The sequence below is a fragment of the Ostrea edulis genome, chromosome 1, assembly GCF_947568905.1.
Source record: "Ostrea edulis chromosome 1, xbOstEdul1.1, whole genome shotgun sequence".
Classification (NCBI taxonomy): Eukaryota; Metazoa; Mollusca; class Bivalvia; order Ostreida; family Ostreidae; genus Ostrea; species Ostrea edulis.
This window is the reverse complement of record NC_079164.1, coordinates 109,353,447-109,375,612: the sequence shown is the minus strand read 5'-3', so window position 1 is coordinate 109,375,612 and position 22,166 is coordinate 109,353,447. Positions and strand designations below refer to the sequence as shown.

Genomic DNA, 22,166 nt, shown 5'->3' with positions numbered 1-22,166 from the left:
AAACAGCGTTGTTCAATTACCGATAATCCAAATAAAAGAACAAAAACAACAATGAAGTGTGAAAAATGTAAAATACCTCTTTGTTGCAATGCGAGAAGCACCTGTTTCAAAGACTATCATACCAAAGTTTACTTTTGGCAATAATAACATTGGGGAAAAGAACTATAAGTGTTGTTTTATAAGTTTTATTTCCAAAATTTGAAGAGCGATATATTGTACAGAATGACCTGTAAAATAAGAAATGTTTACAAAATTATGTGAATTTATATATCAATTTTTTTAATGTTTATTTTGCCAATACTATGGATTATTATATATGGTTGTGTTCAGGAAATATTCCTTTTTCAAATAATAGTAAGAATTCTATAATATTTGCAACTTCATAACAGCAAATATTGCCAAAAATATGAAAATTATATTTTTTTTCATAATTTTTTATTTCTTTCTTAATTTTCTATAATTAATTATTGATTGCTAATAAAAATTAAATATTCAGAATGAAAATTGTCTTACCTTTCCAATGATGTCTCACACATTAAAATATTCAAACAAATATTGATTTTATCAACTGTTTTGTAATTGTTCTGATTTTGGCTGCATATGATAAAAGTTACTCAGTGTACTGAGCATTGGAGATAAAAAGTTACTCAGTGGTGAAAGAGTTATTGAGGGGTTTTGAAAAATGTTTCACTACAACGCCAACAAGCATTCATACCAACAGTCTTTAACTTTTCGGAGTGGCTTATTCCACATCTAAACGTTATGAGGAAACCTCTCAAGACCACATGTGTTCAAAATTACGAAAGATTCTACAGGGAAAGCCAAGATCTATTGGAAAGAGTGGACTACTGACAAGGTGAGTTTGAGTAGATTCAATTGATCATTGAGAGATTCTTTTGAAGTAAAAACTTTTTAAAAAACAAGAGGTACTGTGAGCAATGCTCACTAAGAATACCCCCCGCTTACCCCAATCTCCCAAAGGGTGTTGGTAATAGGTAAAACTTCAGTATTATGATCCAAAAGGTATCTAGGAACACAGCATCTTCATGCGATGAAAAAAGCCGTTAAAGAATTTAAATGGAAACCATATTGCTACTTTGATGTCCAGTGCACGTGACCTTTGACCTTTTGACCCCAAAATCGATAGGGAACATCTTCATCCCATGGGTAGTCCATATGTATGATATGGTGACTGTACGCTTAAGAGCCCGGAAACCATATTGCAACTTCGATGTCCAGTGCACTTGACCTTTGGACCCCAAAATCGATAGGGAACATCTTCATCCCATGGGTGACGGTAGGTGGAAAGGATAATGCTTTAGAGCCCGGAAACCATTGCGTCTACAGACGGACGGACGGACAGACAGACGGACAACCCGATTCCAGTATACCCCACCCCCAACTTGTTGCAGGGGGTATAATAAGCATTTGGGTTGCACTATAAAATTTTATTATTTTGAAGGGTTTTTTTCTCTCGACGAGAATGCGACGTCGAGGTAGCGAGTCACACACACACACACAACCTACAGCATCGAACAAATCTTCCTAACCTGCTATCCAACAATAAAACCAAGTTTCATTTCATTCAGTTTTAAACTTTTCGAGTTACTGTCCAGAAACCATATTTGTCTGAAGTTTTCAATCTATTTTAAGTCACTGTGACGTTGACCTTTGTTCTCCAAAATCAATAGGGGCCTTGCTTTGCTGGTATCCAACAATATATCCCAAGTTTCATTTGATTCAAATTAAAAAAAATTTGAGTTATCCTCCTGAAACCAAAATTTTTTGGAATTCTAAATCTATTTTCGGTCACTGTGACCTTGACCTTTGACCTATTTTCTCCAAAATCAATAGGGGTCTTCCTTACCTGGTACATAACAATATCATTAAGCATCATTTGATTCGGATTTAAACTTTCTGAGTTATAATCTGGAAACCAAATTTTTCTGAAATTTTCATTTTATTTTCGGTCACTGTGACCTTGACCTGTGACCATTTGTCTCCAAAATTGATAGGGGTCTTCCTTACCTGGTACCCAACAACATATCAGAGTTTCATTTCATTAGATCGTAAACTTTTCGAGTTATCATCCGGAAACCAATTGTTGACACCCAACCACCCACCCGCATCACCAAACCAATAAAAATCTTGTTGGGCAGTGTTTCTAATTATAGATGTTTTGGTCAGTAGGAAAGATAGAATTGACCAATGAGATAAGAGTAAACAGGGGCATTGATGCCTAGAGGGGGAGTCTGTAATTGTTTCATTTCATACCCAAGACGCTTGTGTTGGCAGCTACTTCTTTCTACGAATTCTATTAGGCCTATTTACCAATTTATTTCTACGTGAAACTTTACAATGTGATGCATAGTGATTTTTTATAAGACTTGTGAAACTCACGTGGCACAATTTCGATTGGAATCGTGTGTATTTTTGTGTTATCCTAACTTGTAACTGTGATAGCCTGAACTTAGTGATGCCATGGGGCTTAAACGCTCAAGATCTGCGCCATACAGCTATAATCCCGATTTACCGGAGAACTGGATTTCAGCACAGTTAAAAGAATCTTTAAAATCTCGCACGATATCTTTTCCTGCCAATGCGCGTAGATCCGTGTTAATTCATTTGCATACAGACAATATTGCAAGTGCGTGATCCCACAATGCAACGAACAACCTTCATAATGACGAGACCTTCCGAGATCCCATAATGCAACAGACCAAAACAGTAATGGCGACGATCGTCAAAATAACGTGCTGATTGACATTGTTTCCAAGTTAACGTCAACTGTACAGTCTTTACAACAGAATGTCATTAATTTGACTTCTCGAGTCAATTCACTGACACCAGGAGCAGTTTCTCAGTCAGTTTCGCATGCAGTCGTAAACAACACACAAGGTCAGGAGAGATTGTGCACAGCTGGCACCAGTTCAGTAGCAACGGACAATTACACGTTAGACACAACGTTTGCCCATATATCTTCTGCAGCGACTGGATCTGCCAACCAAATCCCTGAATTTAAGCGGACAAAATACGGGTTCTCCGCAGAGTCCTTGCCTTTGGTGGAGACGATTTCACCCCAACTGCAGCAACAAATCACCTCAGGTAAGGATGTCAATCTAGCATCATTGCTCATACCTTATTACATTCCCCCAGACGAGAAGGATGAAAATAAGAAATCAGACAAGAGGCTTTTGCGTTCCCTTACCATCGGAGAATTTATCCAGGCTTTTGGAATATATAAGAACATCATGGGACAAGCTTACCCCCAGAGAAGACAACTAGATTTGTACGAAAGATATATCGTCGATATGGCTACCAGATATCCAGGAAAGGGGTTTTATGAGTAGCATAGGCAATTCAGCCTCATGGCAGCTTCACATCTTAAGTACAACAATATTTTGATTGACTGGTCTGTACGCAACAACAATCTTTTTTGTAACTTGTTTGCAAACACAAGAGCTCAAACCTGTGCCACATGCAACGGTACTTTGGATCTATCTGGGTTTGGTCCATTATATGGGTCTGTTGGAGAAAATTGAAATGACGACCTTGACTCTTATGGAAGGAAAAGGCAGTTTCGTGACAAGCTATTAACTCTTGTAGTGGCCAGTCCCCTATAAAGCGGCGACCCAGTTTTCTTGCTCTGTATGCCGGTCGTCAATATAGTGTGGACCGCCATAACTTTCCGTTCACTATATTGACTCTTGACATGTGATGTTTTCTACCAGATTTTAACCAATGAAATAGCTAGATTTCCTTTACTTTGTTGCTAATATATAAAAATAGAAGGTTATTCCAATGTTTCTACAAACTGATTCGCTTATTTGGGGAAATACTATTATTCATAGAAAATGAAACTTGATCTTCGACTTTTGTTAGTGTAAAATCAAGATGGACGCCATTGACGATGTGCTTGAAGGAAATGCCATTTTAGAATGCATAGACCCTGAAAACAGATATTTTCAGAGAAATACAATGTATTTCTAAATAAAGACAGTCTCTGATGATGAGTTTTTAGGATTTCATGTCGAAGACTTGGAAAATGAAGGAGCAATGCCGTTTGTTGACACATGGATGCAGGGAAATTTAGACGTCAGGGCGCCGGAGTTTCAGGGCGAAAAGAAAATCAATGTGGACATGCCAAACAACTAAAATGTTGGATTTTTTAAAATTTCATTTCTGATAAATTCATAAACAATGTCCTTGTGTAGGAAACAAATAAATATGCAGTGGATTTCTTTAACTCACCCCAGGGAAGGAACCTGAAACCTCACTCGCATTTCAACAAATGGCAAAATGCTGACACTGACGATATGAAGAAGTTCATTGTTTTAATTCTTGGCATATGCAGGAACTTGTTCAACACCAAGCCTTGCAGTACTGGAGCATATATATTGCTTTCAACCGCATTTTTTGGGAAAGTTATGCCAAGAAACAAATTCCATCTCAATGACAATAACAATCAAATTGCTAGGACAGGGTGGATATGATCTAAGAACCTGGAGTTAATGCCTCTTTAGTTAAGCCACCTGTCACTGACAAGGTCTTTCAACCTTTGCATGGGCCACCAATTATTTGCTGAGGTCATTCAGCCTTGTGCTGAGCCAACAGTGGCTCCCCAGATCTCCCAGCCTTCTACAACATCATCAGTGACTCCCCAAGTCCCTCAGCCATCTGCTGGGCCACCAATCACTACTGAGAGCATTCAGCCTTGTGCTGAGCATCCAGTGGCTCCCCAGATCTCTCAGCCTTCTGCTGAGTCACCAGTAGCTGACAAGGTCACTCAGGCTACTTTTGGGTCACCAGTGGCTCCCCACATTTCTTTAGCCTCAGCAAGGTCATCAGTGGCTCCCCAAGTCCCTCAGTTATTCACTGGCCCACCAGCCACTGATCAAGCTGTTCTGCCTTCTGCAATGTCATCACTGACTCTCCATGTTCCTCAGCCTTCTAAGTTACCTGTCACCACCCAGGTACTTCAGCCCTTTTCAGGACCTGGGGTTAGTACCTCTTTAGTTGAGCCTGTTATGCATCTGCCCATGCATGAAGATTCTGTATATTTATTAACAACCTTAAATACTGCTATATCATTTGAAAACTCACAGCATGAAGATTTCCCACGATATTCTTCTTCATCCCCAGTAGAGCAAGAAAGCATGCTGAATTTATTATATGAACAGACTAATAATGGGGCAGCTCATAATGCTTGTGTCAACACCAGTGAAAGTTGCAGTCTTTGCTTTTGCAAAGACCTTGAAATAAGGGACCTGAAATTCAAAATTAGATTTCTAGAACAGGAAATTTCACAATTAAGAGATGGAAATCAGGGTAATTTGTACTTGCAAGTCTTACTTAAATATTATAATTTGTATCTTGATAGGTGAGCCAAAGTAGATGCTTTTTTTTCTTTAAGTTATTATGGGAGTAATTTTGTCTACAATAACATGAAGCAAGAACCCTCAATTTTTGTTAAAATAAATAGAAATTTAAAATACATTTTGCATCTAATTTTTCCCCCCTTCTTTTTTTTTTTTTTTTTTTTTTTTGATGTAGAATTGTCTGATAGTGGAAGTCAACAATCATCAACAAAAAGTGTCAAAAAGCATAAACCTAAAACCAGGCCAAGCATTGAGTTGGCAGATTATGTAAGTACATATTAATGAAATCAGTACTTTACAGGAGCATGTTTTTATAGAAGATGTTTTCAATTAAGAGTTCTAGATTATTGTGTTAGATTCGAGCACATCTATCATTGGTTAACACTGTTACATCTTTTAATTTATTATTTATTTATTTTTATTTACAGTATGAACTAAAGAATGATGAAAGCCCAAAAGAGGGCTATTCTGTTTTGGCACCAGGTGCAAGTATAGCGGTCTCATCCCTATGGTTGCACTCCATCCTTTCATCACTCTCAAAAAAAAAAAAAAAAAAAAAAAGAAGTCAACAGGTTTTGAAATAATTAAAAGATTAATGGATGGTTTTTATGAACCATGGGATCTTGCCGTGAAGGGTGGCATTACCCCCTTCAAGGACTCTCCCGTTCATAAATCCTTGAAATGTAAGTATTGCCGCAGTCTTTATGTTTTCGAAATATACCTCTTTACTTAAGGTGTAGTTTAATAATCATGATAACCCAGGGTTTACAATAAATTTGAAGTGAATGGGTAAATTTATGCATTGAAGAGACTTAACTATTTCCAAAAGTTTATTTTGCTTGTCATGAAATTTTAAACAACAAATTCAAGTCATTAAAACCTTTAAAAAAGCACCTCCTACCTCCCCTTATTGAAAACCATTAGTAACCAAATGATATTGCATGTATCTTGTGTGTATACATGTATTTTTAATGCACTTCAGAGAATTATTGCCTATAGATATGCATTTGATTCATGCCAAACTAAATGCAACCTAAAATATTTTCATAGGAATTTCATTTGTTTAAAGAGTCAAATTTATCATACTTATATTTTGCCTTTTGTATGCTATGCAGAGCATAAACTCAACATGGATTTACCAACCTTCAATCGTGCGTGGATGGAGAAGATGTCTGCGTCAAGGTTGACAATGAAACGACTCCAAAAGGACAACACCAGTACATCCTCTCCATCACACCAGTAATTAATTAGTTTTCTCTGCACTGATTGTAAATTTCAAACTATTATAGGCGTGCAGTTCCATTGTTATCTTAGATATATTTCATATAGCTCAACTTGATTCTACTTGTAATAATTTTTTCTTTTCTTTTGAGTTGCATCTATTACTTAACTCAGATTGATCGAGCTATTATATTAACATTCAACCTGTGGTTTTGCACTTTATTGACATTGAATAATTCCCTAAATATACTCAGGAGAATCAATTTAACATAAAATATTTGAAGAGAAAAATTACCTATCAACAAAGTAAATATGCAAGTTTTTTCTTTGGTTTGTTTGTTTTTTAGGAAACTTAATGTATTAAGATTATGGTTAGATTATACATATAGATTTTGTGTATAGTTTTACAACCCTTGCAAGATTATTTCACTCATGAGACTTCACTGTATGCTGATTAAGAACTTCAAATTTAGACATATACAGTACACGACACGAGTTTTATGCGTGTTCCACTCAACGCGGTGGAACAAATTTGCCCCAAACACAGTGGACCTTAAAAATTGTTGGCACCTTTGAAGTCCTATTTTTTCCGCGAGAGCTAGACATTGAAGTCCACGGAGGATCTCCGTGGATGCCACCGCGCATCTCCGTGAATGTCACCTGTAACTCCGTCGATGCCACCGTGTACCTCCGTGTGATAAAACAAAGAAATAATTTCCGAAATGATTCACCCAAAAAACTGTTCGCTTAGCCAGCATGCATGCCCCCACCCCATTCATTATTTAGAAATTAGCTATCAATCATTCAATTGTTGTAATTGTTGTTCAATGATACGTTGGTGTTTTCGGTACATATATATCCGTATGTAGACTTCCCTGCAGACGTTCACACCTTTTTATGAAACGCCCAAATTCTCGACATCCTGTATGTAAACACCTCTGTTATTTCCACCACTCGTCGATACATTGTTTCATGGCACGTGCAGCACAATTTCACGAAATAAAAGAAGGGTCATGAACAACGACAATCACATGTCAGTAATTTCAATTTGATAAATAGCAGTGCAAAGAAATGTGTACCATAAGCAATGGTTTAATTTTAACATAAGGTTTTCAGTGTAATTAGGAATAGGTGATTAATGTCAGCTATATACATGTACATGTTTACATTGGAAATGAATTTCATTATGTATTCAACAGTGAAGCAATGTGAGCAAAGAATGAAATTTTTATCACCTAAACAAATGATTTGATTTGAACATATTTTATTGTATATACTATATACAAAAGGATTAGAAACAAGTTCTTGCAACTTACGACAAATATCTTTCCTTTTAAACAAACCTTTAGAAAACTCCATACTTTCATTAAGAAAATAATAAAATAAAATGTGGTCCCCTACCTAGAATGCCCATACTTCACATTAATAATAACACGTTTTTTCCCCTAAGGCCAGCATTTTTTTATTTTTAGGTTTACAAACCCGCCGCTCGCTTTTTCGAATTTTCAGAAAAAAAATAAAATTGAGAAAATTGGGATTTTTTTTCTTTCCGATGTCAAATTTGTATCGGGATCGAGATTTTGAATTTACGAACTCGTATTTCCGGTTGATGAAAACATGGCGCTTTGATGGAGAAAACGTGTATGGCCTGGTTTAGTATTAAATATATCGACGGGAGTGCCGTTCGGAAAGTTTTCGCTCGATCGGAGGACACCCAACTTGCTGGGGAATTTGTTGTTCAGGGGTATGTTGGTGAGATGAGGCATTTGGTGAAAATTGAGGGTTTTAAGACTGACCCAGATGAAGCAAATTCAAGGCAGAGTGAAAATGCGATGCAAATACCGAACGACATGCCAATGCATACTGTCGCTGCATTTGGGGTGCGATACTTAGTGGTATACTATGAAAACAACGCCAAGGCAGTTCCCGAACCAACTAAACGAAATGCTTTTGATGTGCTCCATGATGTAAACAGAGTTTATGACTGGCTGCCCCCACCCAAGTAAGTTCTTATCAAGTAATAAAAACCCTAAAAAAAAAAAAAAAGAAAACAACAACAACAAAAAACCATGTAATTTTAAAAGTCGGCAATATTAAAATGCAATGTACGAGCAAATCCTCTTTTTGAGCTACTTTCACTTTACATGTATATAGCTATAGTGTTCCTCTTGAAATTTTATTTCAAAGTTTTTGAATTTTTGTTAAAATTTTGTAGAAGGACACCATCAAACAATAAGGACAAGCTCTATAATGATGTTCTTCAGAAATGTATGGATACCTTTCAAGTTGGTTTTCGTAGACAACAGCAGGATATTGGATCAAAGATCATCAACACTCTAGTGGAAACTCTTTGGTTTATTGACCCTTTTCTTGACAAAATGAAGGAAAGATCCTGCAAGATCCCAGACGAGCTCTACTTTTGTGGATACAGAGATTTGAAAAAGTGTCATAAAAAATATGTTGGTGTACAGGTAAACTTGATTGCTATGTGAAAATGATATTTGATATTTTGGATTATTGTTTTGAAAAAAAAAAAAAAAAATAACAAACATGTCCAGGGTGTCTTAGTTTTTACTGAAATACTTCAATATTTTATTTAGAAATAGGATAACAACAACATACAGTGACTAAATTGTTTTTACAGATGAAAGAGCCAGAACTTAAGGCCAGTCTAGATGCCTTAGCAGAGGTACTGATGTATCCATGGTGGACGAATCCTCGCTTTCAAGTATTTTACAAATGTGTGAATGGTCTGTACAAGGCATTGGAGAAATACCATAAATTTCTAGCAAATCAGCAGGAGCGTACCAACCAAAACCATGCATCCCCTACACCTGTTAGATCTCTCAACGACAATTGGTCCTTAAAGTCTATAGAGGGTCAGTATTTAAAACATCATCACAAGGTCAAAGTTTTGAATAGCAAGGGCCAAAATAATGGTACAATGTACGTGTCATCAAAGAAATTTCAATACAAGGAAGGCCTAAAGATTTCTTTAATATATAAATAAAAGGCATCTGACAATTTTTCATCATTTTCTCACAAACAAAATTTGTTAAATATATTTAATATTTCAGGTAATCCAGGTCAGTCTGTACCAACTGACTGTAAATCCCTTATTTCAAAACTTGAAACCTTGGATACTTACGAAGCAGTCCCATTAGACAATTTTGAACCTAGTGAGGTGAGTGATAGGCGCAAATGGAGAATGAAGATAGAGAGCGTGTTACCATTTCCAGTATCATTGTTTTCAATCAGTTTTGGGAACTACATTGGCAATTCACTTTTTTTATGGAAAATACCATGTGCAAATGAAAGAAGTGCTGAAAAAGAACTTGAAGTAGTGACTCACATTAAGGACAAAATGCCTGTGTTTTCTACCAGAGCAATAAGGAAAGAGTTTTTTGAAAGATATCCGAATCTGAAACCATATGAACTGAGAAATATGTTCTTCAAGCTTACAAATTTTGAATACTGTGCAGAGAATCAAACCACTGCAGCTGTTGATGAACGATTCTTGAAGTTTATTTTATCTAGTGATGATGAAGACTTAATAGTGGACCTTAGGAAAAACAATGGCCGTCCTTGTGACCCGAAGCTACAACCATTTTGGGATGAACTTGCCAAGTTACTGGAGGAGGTTTCAACAGTGGATGATCGCCGCCAGCATTCAACATCCTATCTTCCATTTGCAATTTCTATTGATGATTTACGAGAACAAGTGAAAGCAAGACTTCCTCCAGGTGATCCGACTCCTTCAAATTCCTGGATCAGACTGAATTTCATGCCATCTAACCCAATGGCTAAAACGGCAGCAAACTACACCGGCAGATTCAATGTTAAATATGCTGTACAGCAACGATTGCTGCGTGCACAACATGATGATGCATCCTTTGCCTTACATCAGTTCTACATGTTGAAAGACATGGCCGTCCAGTACAGGGAATTTGCTCACATGCAGTGTCTTGATGATAAAGCAATCGTACCCATAGGTGAACCATACCGACCTGTTTCCACTGGTGTTAGGGCACATCATCAAGGACTGACAATTAGCAATAGCAAAGGCCTACTTTGTCTCGATCACGATTACAGCATTGCTGGGATGGTACCTTGAGTGTGCTTTCAAGTGTCTATTCCTGAAAATTCCAGAGATTCATTTCATTCAGGAACCTTACATATTACACTGAAAGACAAGGTATTCCAGAGCTCCACTCCATTTAGGCATGGTATGGAAACCATCAACATTTTGCGGGAGTTTCATAGTCATGATGATGTGAATTTGGATAAGCCAATACTCTTCCGTTATACAGATGGTGGTCCTGACCACAGGACAACATTTCGCTCTGTTCAAGTTGCTGCTTTGCTGGAATTTATAAGTTTGGATTTAGACTTGCTAGTCTGTGTTAGAACAGCCCCAAACCAAAGCTATAATAATCCTGCAGAGAGGATGATGTCAATTTTGAATATTGCATTGCAGAATACCGCCCTTTGTCGTACAGCCATGTCTGAGGGAAGAGAGCTACAAGCAAAGCGATTGACATCACTTGCTTCCATACGAAGATATGCTGAGAAAAATCCAGATTTCAAAACTGACTATATAGATTCTATTCAGGAGCCTATCACTATTATTTCTGAACGATTTCAGAAACTTAAACTAAAAGGAAAACCTGCTCATGTGCACAGTGCAGCAACAGATGGAGAAATCAAAGATCTGCTTGAAATTATTCATGTGCTCGATCAAGACTACAAAACAGAAGATATTTCAAACTTTGAAAAATCTAGGATGGTTCATGCATTCATGAAGTCACATGCAAGGTTTCGCCAGTATTCCTTTCAGGTATGGTAATATGCATTGTAATTTTTGCATGTTAAAATGACATATAATGGTGTGAAGTATTAGTTAATGTCCCTTCGTAGAATAATAGCTTGCTAGCTTTTGGTATCCTAATTATTTATGAAGCTTAGATATGCATTAAATTGAGCTTGATCAAAGAAACAGTGCATGTACTAATCTTGTAACGAACACTCATTCTTTCATGCTTTTTCATACTCAGCTAGTATACTAACTTTCCTATTGCACACTCTACCTGCTTGCTAATATAATATGGCTAGGACACTGGATCATAAATTTCAGCTGAAGAAGTGCAAGGATGCTTGCTGCTCATATTGCACAATTAACCCACCTAGACTTCCTCATGATGTGTTTGAACAGCTTTCTTTCTTACCTGACCCAGTATTGGGATGTGATGGCAGATTCAAACCATTTACTGAAGTTTATGGCACTGAAACATCAGATTCAGATAGACCCTCTTTGCACAAAAAACCTGAACTTACAGAGAGAGACAAAAAATTCAAGACCATGCTTGTTGCTGGTTTGTTACATGTTTACTTGAAAATCATTTTAAATGGTGTCAGTTAACAAAGTTTAAACTTCTGCTGGGTACATTTTAAGTTGTTAAATGTTGTTCAATCTGATATTTAAAAAAAATGTGTTCAAAACAAGTTCATTTGATATTCTTTACCATTTTCGATGTTGGTAACATCAAAAATGGTAAAGTTTTTATTTATTTCATCCATCATATGTTGTTCTTTTATTTAATAGCCAAAGTTCGCAACTATGTTGTCTGCCATGACTGTGGAAAAAGACGGGTTGTGTATTCTGCTGCAAAACTAACTAGGGAGCAAGAAACCGCAGTCACTCGTGTGAAGGAAGAGCTGCTTTACTCATGTGGTAACCCTCTTTTCCCTGGTGGTGCTTACCAAGATATTATCATCGTTAAGGAGGGGATGAATTGTCAGAGCCCCATGGAGACCACATACTATTCTGGTACTCATTTTAATTGATGCATTTTATGAGAATTTTGAAAATTGTCTACAATTCTACAGCCTCACAATATATATGCTCTATGGAGGTAGTTGGTAACTTATGACAAACATAATATCAAAATAGTTCATTATTTATAACAGGAACTGCCCAGGTGTTTGAGTCTGTGTGTTTTCATTGTGGCAAAGACGAAGATTTGGCTGATAACGATGAAATAAACAATTTAAGGTCGAACTATCTTGTTCGTCCCATTTGTAACCACTGTGTAGCCAGTGGAAAGGAGCCGGTTACACGAGCATCAAAGAAACAGCGAAAATAAATGTACATTACAGAATAAAGTCGATAATGAATCAAAATATGGATTTTTATTTTTTTTTTTATTTCCTCCTCCTCTGGGACTTAATAATTCTTGGGTTCGTAAACCTAAAAATAAAAAAATGCTGGCCTAACTTGATAAATACTTTATTACACGCATGTATTATTTACTAAATGTATATAAAACAGCTTTTTGTCTTTATATTTTTGTATACCACTGCATAATGGTGATGAGATCCAATAAATTGAATTCAGTACATGTACCGTAGTCTTGAAATATCACAAAGTATAGAGTTGACAACGATTGAAATAAAAATGCAGACGTTTTCTCGTTTATTCAGTGACTCACAAACGCGCGTCCTCTGAATGAAAGTTGAAAAACAAACGTACTAGGTTTTGGTCAGTTATAACATAATACGGGGGTAAAATTCATCTCATCTCCACTAGCAATGGGTTTTGGGTCAACTGTGCCTTCGTGTACAAATAATCTTGGCTAGCGAAGATGGGGAAAAAATTCCTAGATAGCCCGCTTGCATTAACATGTATTATGAAAGTGAAGTCGAAGAATTATCCAGTAAATCCAATGATGTTGCAGTATATATAGCATGTATTTATTTTATTTTTGACTGAGAAAGAGATAGACAGCTAAGCACGTAACATCGTTGTAAGGGGGGGGGTGCTAATTCATTAGTCCTAACCCGGTCGAGCCGAAAAATTTAACATGTAAAGAAAGCAAAATGGGAAATTAAAAAAAAAATATCAGAATGAAAGGGGATGGATAATTAATCAGAAAGATATTGTCCTTTCAAGATTTATACTGAACGTTTTAAACTTCCCGTATCTGCATACTTTCATGAATATTATAATCAATGATTACCAATGCTCTCTCTCTCTCTCTCTCTCTCTCTCTCTCTCTCTCTCATTATCTAATGTATCTAAAGATTAAATTAAAGATTTTAATAATCGATAGCGTATATGAATAAAAGCAAATAATCGTTAAGTTATTTCTGTCTATATTGATATTAGTCTTTTTTCATGAACTAGTTGTACATGTATTTGACACCGAGGATTTACATCCTTAAATATTGATTACAAGCACGTAGAATCGGAGAGTGTGTAATTTAAAAGCTTGAAAGTTAAGGATTTAGCTTAGGACCTACCCACTGCACGATTTAAGAAATTGAAGTCGGAAGGGGGAATTGAGACAGTTTCAGACTGCTACCCCCTTTACTAATAAAGTAATTATGTTAAACAGCGCATTTGTCAGAGAGAGAGAGAGAGAGAGCACATCGGTAATTATTAAATATCCCTATCACCTGTTGTACATGTATGTTTTTCATTTACTGAATATACTAATTCGCATTCAAACAAGAATTGCCTGCAAGTACGCATTATTTAAACATAGAATTTAAGAATATTTTAAGGAAGAAAAGAAGACTAAAAAAAATAAATTCAAAACCAGGTTTTCTTAAAAACATAATATATAGTGTTTGGTATCGTTGGAATTGGCTCAAAATGCTGGAAAACAATATAAGTATCAGGGGGGAAAATATTGACATTTTTTTCTTTTCTTAAAATTCCACCCTTATCTTGATTATTTGGCCTGCAGCACATTTTCACATCTCCCACAAGGTGCCCATGGCCAGAACAAAGCTCTTAGCAGCTGTGTGTATTCGCAAATAACACACACCATGGAACATGGAGGACACAGTGTATCTCTGTGGATTTTCCACTGTGGTCTTTCCATGGTGGGGTGTATAAAACTCGTGTTGTGTACTGTACTCTGCACTTGGGCCAATCCTCATTGAGCACCAAGGGGTCTTTATCTGCCATAACATGGGACCTCGGTTTTTAAGGTTAATTCATCCAAAAACATGCAACTTTCACTTTATTTAGCCAATTAAGCCCTTGGTCAGGGATTAGTTGCATGATGCCTATTTTTTTAATATAATTTTTAGATAATTGTTGTGCGCCATGCATTTAGTATGTGTTTTATGCACCTATTCTGTGTAAATAAGTTGACATAAAAATCTCCTTTTGTAACCAATATATATATGCCTCAAGTTGAAGGAAATTGTGAGCATGTAGTTGATAAGAACTACGTATGAACTGCACATAAGTCATTTTTATAAAGTATGCATTTTTTAAAAATTGTTTCATTGCTACATTGTGGTGCTATAGGAGGAGCTAGTATTGTGGTTTAATTGTAAAATGAAAATGCATGATATGCATTTTGTAAACAACTCATTCAGAGTGATTTGATATTGATTTGTAAACAATTTATTCCAAGTGATTTGGTTGTGATTTGTTAAACAGAAGTGATTTGTAAACAATTTATTCTAAGTGATTTGGTGGTGATTTGTTAAACAGAAGAGAATGGTAAACAATTTATTCAGAGTGATTTGGTAGTGATTTGTTAATCAGAAGTGATTTGTTAATTTATTCAGAGTGATTTGGTTGTGATTTGTTTGCAGTTATATATACATGCATTGTCTATACATTCTAGAAAATAAAAATAAAGTGCATCGCCACAGCACATGATACGCCCGTCAATCATTATTTAATTATCACAAAACAGAGAAGAGTGGATGAAAGAAAATCATTCATAATGCTATATGTACTTCTCTCTGCTGTAGTTTTTTAATGAAAACAAATAGTGCATTTTTATATTTTTTCAACTGGTAGTTTTGGATTTAAACAAATGCCAAATCTGCAGCTTTGCTCATTGTATATCTTTTTATTGCCACATCTTAATAAAACATCAAATTACTTGTCATTAAAATATGCCTATATACATATTGCAACCATCTGTTCATCTTACTCAGAAATGACACTCTGCATGTTGGTTGCTAAGAAAAGAAAAAATTAAAAAATTATATTGTACAATGTCAAATTAATTTTGATAACTTCATTTTGAAAATAAAGGCTAACCACCAAGACAGATCACTACTAATTAAGAGGCTTAGATTCCTTCTGCCCAATTCCCTAGAGATATAGATAACACCTGCTTGATCAGAGATGCTCTACCAGAAGTGATTAAGACAGTCTTCTTACACTAAACCCATTAATTAATCTTATCAAAATGCCCTTTGCATGCTACCCCCATGGGACAAGTGGAATTTCTCTTGTTACTGTTAGAAACAAAAGAAACATTATAAAGGCTTTAAAAAACTGTACAGTATATCTTAAAAAATATGTATTTTCTTGATGTAACATTTTTGAATAAGGTTACTAAAAAAACCATTAGATCAGAAGGGATTGTACCCATTAAAACATACACTTTTTATAAAAAAAAAAACAAACAATATCCTTAATTAAATGTCACAGTGACCCTAAAGTAGGGTGTGACACACCTTCTACCTAAGATGCATTATTTGACCAAGTTTGGTGATTCTAGGTTTCATAGTTTTCAAGTTATGAGTCGGACAGGGTTTTGCCATATTTGGTCATATCTTCTTAATTAAAAGTCACAGCGACCTGGTTTTAATGTGCGACACACCTTCTACCCAAGATGCATCATCTGACAAAGTTTGATTATTCTAGGCCTCATAGTATTTAAGTTATGAGCCGGACACGAAAAAGCTAACAGACGGACGGACATGAAGGCCATAACATAATACGTCCCGTCCTAAGACGGGCGTATAAAAAGTGATTTGCTTGCAATTTGTTAAGAGTGATTTGTTAGCTCATTTGCATGGGAATTTGCATCACTTACAAATCATCTTCAAATCAATGATTTGTCTGCGATTTCTTAACCCTTGTACTGCCGGTCGTCGATAAATCGGCGACCCAGATAACACGCTCACAGTGCCGGTCGTCGATAAAGTGAGCACCGCCATGTTTTTCATTCACTGCCGGTCGTCAATATTTCGACTTTCAACATATGACGTTTTCTTTCTTATTTTAACCAATGAAATAAAGAGAATCTATTCACCCCGACTTGAAATACTAAAAACAGAAGAATTTATTTTTGTTTCTTTGTGTTGATTGGCTTATTCAGGGAATTACTAATATCATATTATTAGAAAACGAAACCCGAGTAGAGTGCTTTGTTACGAGATTTGAACAAGATGGAGGTTGTAGAAGATGTGATGGATGGAAACGCTATTTTAGACCAAGTAGATGCCGAGAATAGAGATTTTTTTAAAGAGAAATATTTCTAAATGAAGATTCAGACAAAGAATTTCTAGGTTTTAACCGGGAAGATTTGGAGAACGATGAAGGAACCGCGGAGTTTGGAGACACATGGATTCAGGGTAATCTCCATGTAAACGCCCCCATCTTCCGAGGTGAGAGGAAAATGAACATTGTTTTAGACGATGACTGTGAAATGTGTTGATATTATGTATCGTAATTATGTTCATTATGTGTTTCCGTAGTTTAGTGCAATGCACGCATGCGCAGTTCTTTATAAATCTGTTTTCCTGTGAAGTCTGTGTTGTATGCTCGTGTACTAAAGTGTCCGTTCTGGCCGTTATCAACATGGTGGCAGCGGTGCAAAAAGTGTCACAGGATATGGAACATTTATTTCTTTGAGTTTCCTGAAGAAAAACTGTATGTATGTGTGATTATTTGAAAATAATTACAGTTGTACCACTCCACGTTTGACCGCATTGCGAAAGTATGGCACCCCCTGAGGATAATGAAGTTCCTGCTCAAGCAAATGCATGTGCTTTGATAAATCCTAATTTAAGATTACCACCGGAATTAAACCTTCTCACTGGTAATATAGTGGAGAATTATAAATCATGGAAGCGACAAGTGGAAATTTACCTGATTGCTAGCGGTACGACGAAACTACCGGAGGAAATTCAGACGGCGACGATTATCAATTGTGGAGGTGAGAGACTTCTTAAAATTTATGATCATTTTGAGTGGACGCAAGATGAAGATAAAAACAAGCCTGGTGATGTATTTAACAAGATCGAACAGTACTGTAATCCTCGTAGAAATGAAGTGGCAGAATTGCACAAATTCTGGAGTACCAAGTATGTGGAACCTTTTGACCAGTTTCTTACTGAGTTAAGAATAAAAGCGGCATCATGTAATTTCAAAGAAGAGGATCGAATGATTAGAGACAAGATTGTATTCAGTTGCTCAGGAAAAATGCAACAGCTTCTTCTTAGGGATGATGACTTGGACCTTAAGAAAACAATCAAAATTTGTCAGTCTTATGAACAAGCGAATAGACAAGCAGAAAAAATGAAGAAGGAAAACCAGTCTAGTGTACATAAAGTTAGTGAGCATCAAACTCCAAGAAACAGAAAAAGTACAAACAAGTTCCCTTACAAGAAAACAGCACAAAGTACACCACAAGACAGAGGAGAGAAAATGTGCAAATTTTGTGGAAACAAACATGTCTGGAAGAAAGAATTATGTCCGGCATGGGGAAAAACTTGTAATAAATGTCATGGACGAAATCATTTCAGTGTGAAATGCAAGAAAGTGCACCTGGTAGAGAGAAATCGGTATGACGAGTCATCTGATGAAGATGAACACTGGCTGAATGCTGTGAACTCGCTGAACTGTAATAATAATTCATTAACGGCAGTTATGAATGTGAACAATTGTGACGTACGTTTCCAATTGGACAGTGGTGCGCAAACCAATACGATCCAAAAGAAGTATGTTCGAAAGGAACAAGTTCGTCCGTCCTCATCGACTCTGCGCGTGTATGATGCAGCACCTTTGAAAACTTTAGGAGAAGTAGACCTGTGTGTTACAAACCCAAAATCTGGAGAAGTGGTGAATGTGACATTTGCAGTTGTAAGCAATAAACTTCAGAGTTTATTAGGACTTGATGTTATAAAGAAAATGAATCTCATCACAGTGAATGGTGAAAAGTTTATCTCGAAGCTGAATACCACATCTAAATCAGAATTAGGTGACCTTGGAGAAGCTACCCTTGTAATAGATAGCAAGATCCAACCAAAAACTCTCCCATGTAGAAAACTCCCTCTCGCTATCAAAGACCGTGTGAAAGCAGAACTTGACAGTCTAGTTGACAGAGGAATCCTTATTCCAGTTACAACACCTACAAAATGGGTAAATCAGATGGCAGTAGTACACAAAGCCAATGGCAAATTGAGGATTTGTCTTGATCCACAAGCTTTAAATTCAGCATTATTGCGTGAACACTATAAACTACCTGTACTTGATGATGTGCTACCCAAGCTACAAAATGCAAAGCTGTTTAGCAAGTTAGATGTAAAAGAGGCATACTGGCATGTTAAGTTGGATAATGAATCCAGTTTATTGACAACCATGATCACCCCATTTGGTCGATACAGATGGCAGAGACTCCCATTTGGATTAAAAGTTTCTAGTGAAATTTTTCAGAGAAAGTTGACTGAAGCTCTGGGTGATATTGAAGGTGTTTTTACCATAGCGGACGATATCATTGTTACTGGATGTGGAGATACTATTCTAGAAGCTGAAAGAGACAACAAGGAAAAACTGAAACTCCTGTACTCAAGATGTAATGAAGCAAAGATCATCCTGAATGACGAAAAAAAAGAAATCGGACTCCAAGAAATTACTTTTCATGGGCACAAAGTAACTAGCAATGGAGTGAAAGCAGACGATGGAAAAGTGAAAGCCATTGTCGACATGCCTAGACCAACTGATGTGTCAGGTGTAAGAAGATTTTGTGGTATGGTGCAGTACATGGCCAAATTTATACCGAGTTTATCCACAACTCTGGAACCACTTAGAAAACTCACACGCAAAGACACTCACTGGAAGTGGACTGACAAGTGTGAAAAGGCATTTACTGATATCAAGATACAGCTAACCTGTACTCCTATTCTAGCCTACTTCAATCCTGATCTGGAATTGACTGTACAAACAGACAGCAGTAAAGATGGTCTTGGAGCTGTTCTTTTACAAGGTGGAAAGCCAATTGAATACGCTTCGCGCTCGCTCTCTTCGTCACAACGAAAATGGGCTCAAATCGAGAAAGAGGCCTTATCTATTCTATTCGGACTGGAAAAGTTTGACCAGTACACCTATGGAAGAAAAGTGATTAATGAGAATGACCACAAACCTCTAGAAGTTATTCTGAAAAAGCCCTTATCAGCTGCTCCACGTAGACTACAGGATATCATGATGAAATTGAACAGATACGATATTACTTTCAAGTTCATCAAAGGTGAAGACCTTGTCATTGCAGATGCATTGAGCAGAGCAACAGTAGAAGATCCAGATGATCGCCCACGAATTATGAATGTATGTTTTGATCCAGATATATCAGATGTTCGTCTTGAAGAGATTAGCAAGGCAACAGAAAAGGATCCTGAATTGCAAAGTTTAATTGCATACATCACTACTGGATGGCCAGAGAGAAAGAATTTGGTAGAGGAACCAGTGAAACATTATTATGACTTACGAGATACATTGAGTGTCCATAATGACATTATCGTTAAGGGAGAAGCCATAGTGATTCCGAAATCTCTTAGATCTGATGTTAAGCGTCGACTTCACTCAGCTCACCTTGGCTATGATTCTATGATTCGACGTGTTCGTGGAACAGTATTTTGGCCAAACATGCAAAGTGACATAAAACAGATTGCTGAAAACTGTTATGCCTGTCAGCAGATGAAAGCTAGACCAACAAAAACCATGCTTACTCAACATGATGAAGGAACCAAACCCTGGAACAAGATTGGATTGGATTTTTTTCAAGTGAAAAATCATACTTACCTTGTTAGTGTTGATTATTACACAAATCACATTGAAGTTGATCTGATGTCAACAACAACTTCAGTGAAACTGATTAAAACGTTGAAGAAACAATTTTCACATTTCGGAATTCCTTCAATTATTGTCTCGGATGGAGGACCCCAATTTACTTCATATGAATTCAGCAAATTCACCACGGAATGGGGAATACGACATGTTACCTCCTCACCAAACCATCAGAGAGCCAACGGAAAGGCGGAATCGGCTGTAAAAATCATCAAAAACATGATTATTAAATGCGACAAGGAAGGAACAGACCAATTCGAGGCACTCATGGAACAGAGAAATACCCCTCGACAAGATACAGGTCTTAGTCCGTGCGAGATGATGTTTGGAAGACCAACTCGAACAAGACTTCCAAAACTAATACTCTCTAAGACGAGTCGCAATCCAAAACGTGAACAACGAAAGAAGTCGGTGAAACGTTACTATAACAAAACGGCTTATGACAAACCTACACTGAAGCAGAACCAAAGTGTTTTCTTTGAAAGGAAAGAAAAGGAAAAATGGATTCTTGGCAAAATTGTTGACTGTCTTCATAACCAGACCTACATAATTCAGTCACAGGATGGAACAACTTATCGCAGAAATCGTCTTCATATTAGACCCACTGAAATTGAAGCAGTAATAAGAGATAAGTCCCCAGTGCGCCTGGAAAACAAGAGGAAACCGTTTCAAAATACACCCCTGAGAAAACAATGACCAGCCCAGAACCAGCAAATCTTCCAGAAAAGAAAAAGCCAATTGAAACCACAGCTGTAATCGGTTCACCTCGCGAAATAGTGAATGCAAGTGATTGTCCTGTGCAAGAAACATTATCTACAAACAATCCGGAACCAACATTGCGTAGATCTATCCGTGCTCGCAAGGAACCTGTAAAATTAAAAGACTATGTTCGCCATTGATCATGTTCCAGATTGACTGTTTGTTGATTCAATATCTTTAAATGTTAATTTGATTATTTTCTTATGATGAAACATAACAAAAGACAGTCTAATATATTTGAAAAGTTTAATCCAATAATAAGAAAGTCTTTATTTCTAGTCAAATGCTCTCTTATATTATATGTTTATTTTGCACTAATTTGATAGCTCTTTAAAGAAAAAGGGATGTTGATATTATGTATCGTAATTATGTTCATTATGTGTTTCCGTAGTTTAGTGCAATGCACGCATGCGCAGTTCTATATAAATCTGTTTTCCTGTGAAGTCTGTGTTGTATGCTCGTGTACTAAAGTGTCCGTTCTGGCCGTTATCAACAAAATGGTAGAGTTTTTTAAACTCATCGTCACAGAACAGTTTCTTGAAAATGTTATGGTGCAAGAAACAAATATGCGGCCGACTTTTTTAACTCGCCACAAGGAAGAAATCTGAAGCCGCAATCTCGTTTTCGGAAATGGGTAGATGTTGACATTGATGATATCAAGCGCTTCATAGCCATCGTGATAGGAATGGGACTGGTACAACACCAAGACATTCATGACTATTGGAGCAAAGATGAAATGCTGAGGACTCCATTCTTTGGAAACACAATGACAAAAAACAAGTTTTTGTTGATTATGTCATTGTTTCACCTGAACAACAATGACAATCAAGTTCCCCGTGGACAAGATGGACATGATCCAATTTTCAAAGTGCGCCGAGTATACGATCAATTTCGTCAAAAATTTGAGGAACTTTACTCCCCTG

General features: G+C 36.7%; 2 protein-coding genes across 2 annotated transcripts; both read left to right on the top strand.

The window, feature by feature from the left end:
• The first annotated feature begins 1,879 nt into the window (after window positions 1-1,879).
• On the top strand, window positions 1,880-12,779 carry LOC125651965 (uncharacterized). The gene is made up of 6 exons (XM_048880819.2): window positions 1,880-8,601; window positions 8,815-9,070; window positions 9,244-9,478; window positions 9,677-11,436; window positions 12,202-12,426; window positions 12,567-12,779. Exons 1-4 carry the CDS (start codon window positions 8,228-8,230, stop codon window positions 10,711-10,713), a joined length of 1,902 nt encoding a protein of 633 aa, XP_048736776.2. The 5' UTR covers window positions 1,880-8,227; the 3' UTR covers window positions 10,714-11,436; window positions 12,202-12,426; window positions 12,567-12,779.
• Window positions 12,780-17,361: 4,582 nt separating this feature from the next.
• On the top strand, window positions 17,362-21,180 carry LOC125664613 (uncharacterized protein K02A2.6-like). Its single transcript, XM_056145592.1, has one exon. The coding sequence runs from the start codon at window positions 17,362-17,364 to the stop codon at window positions 21,178-21,180; it is 3,819 nt and encodes a 1,272-aa protein (XP_056001567.1).
• Window positions 21,181-22,166: the final 986 nt, after the last annotated feature.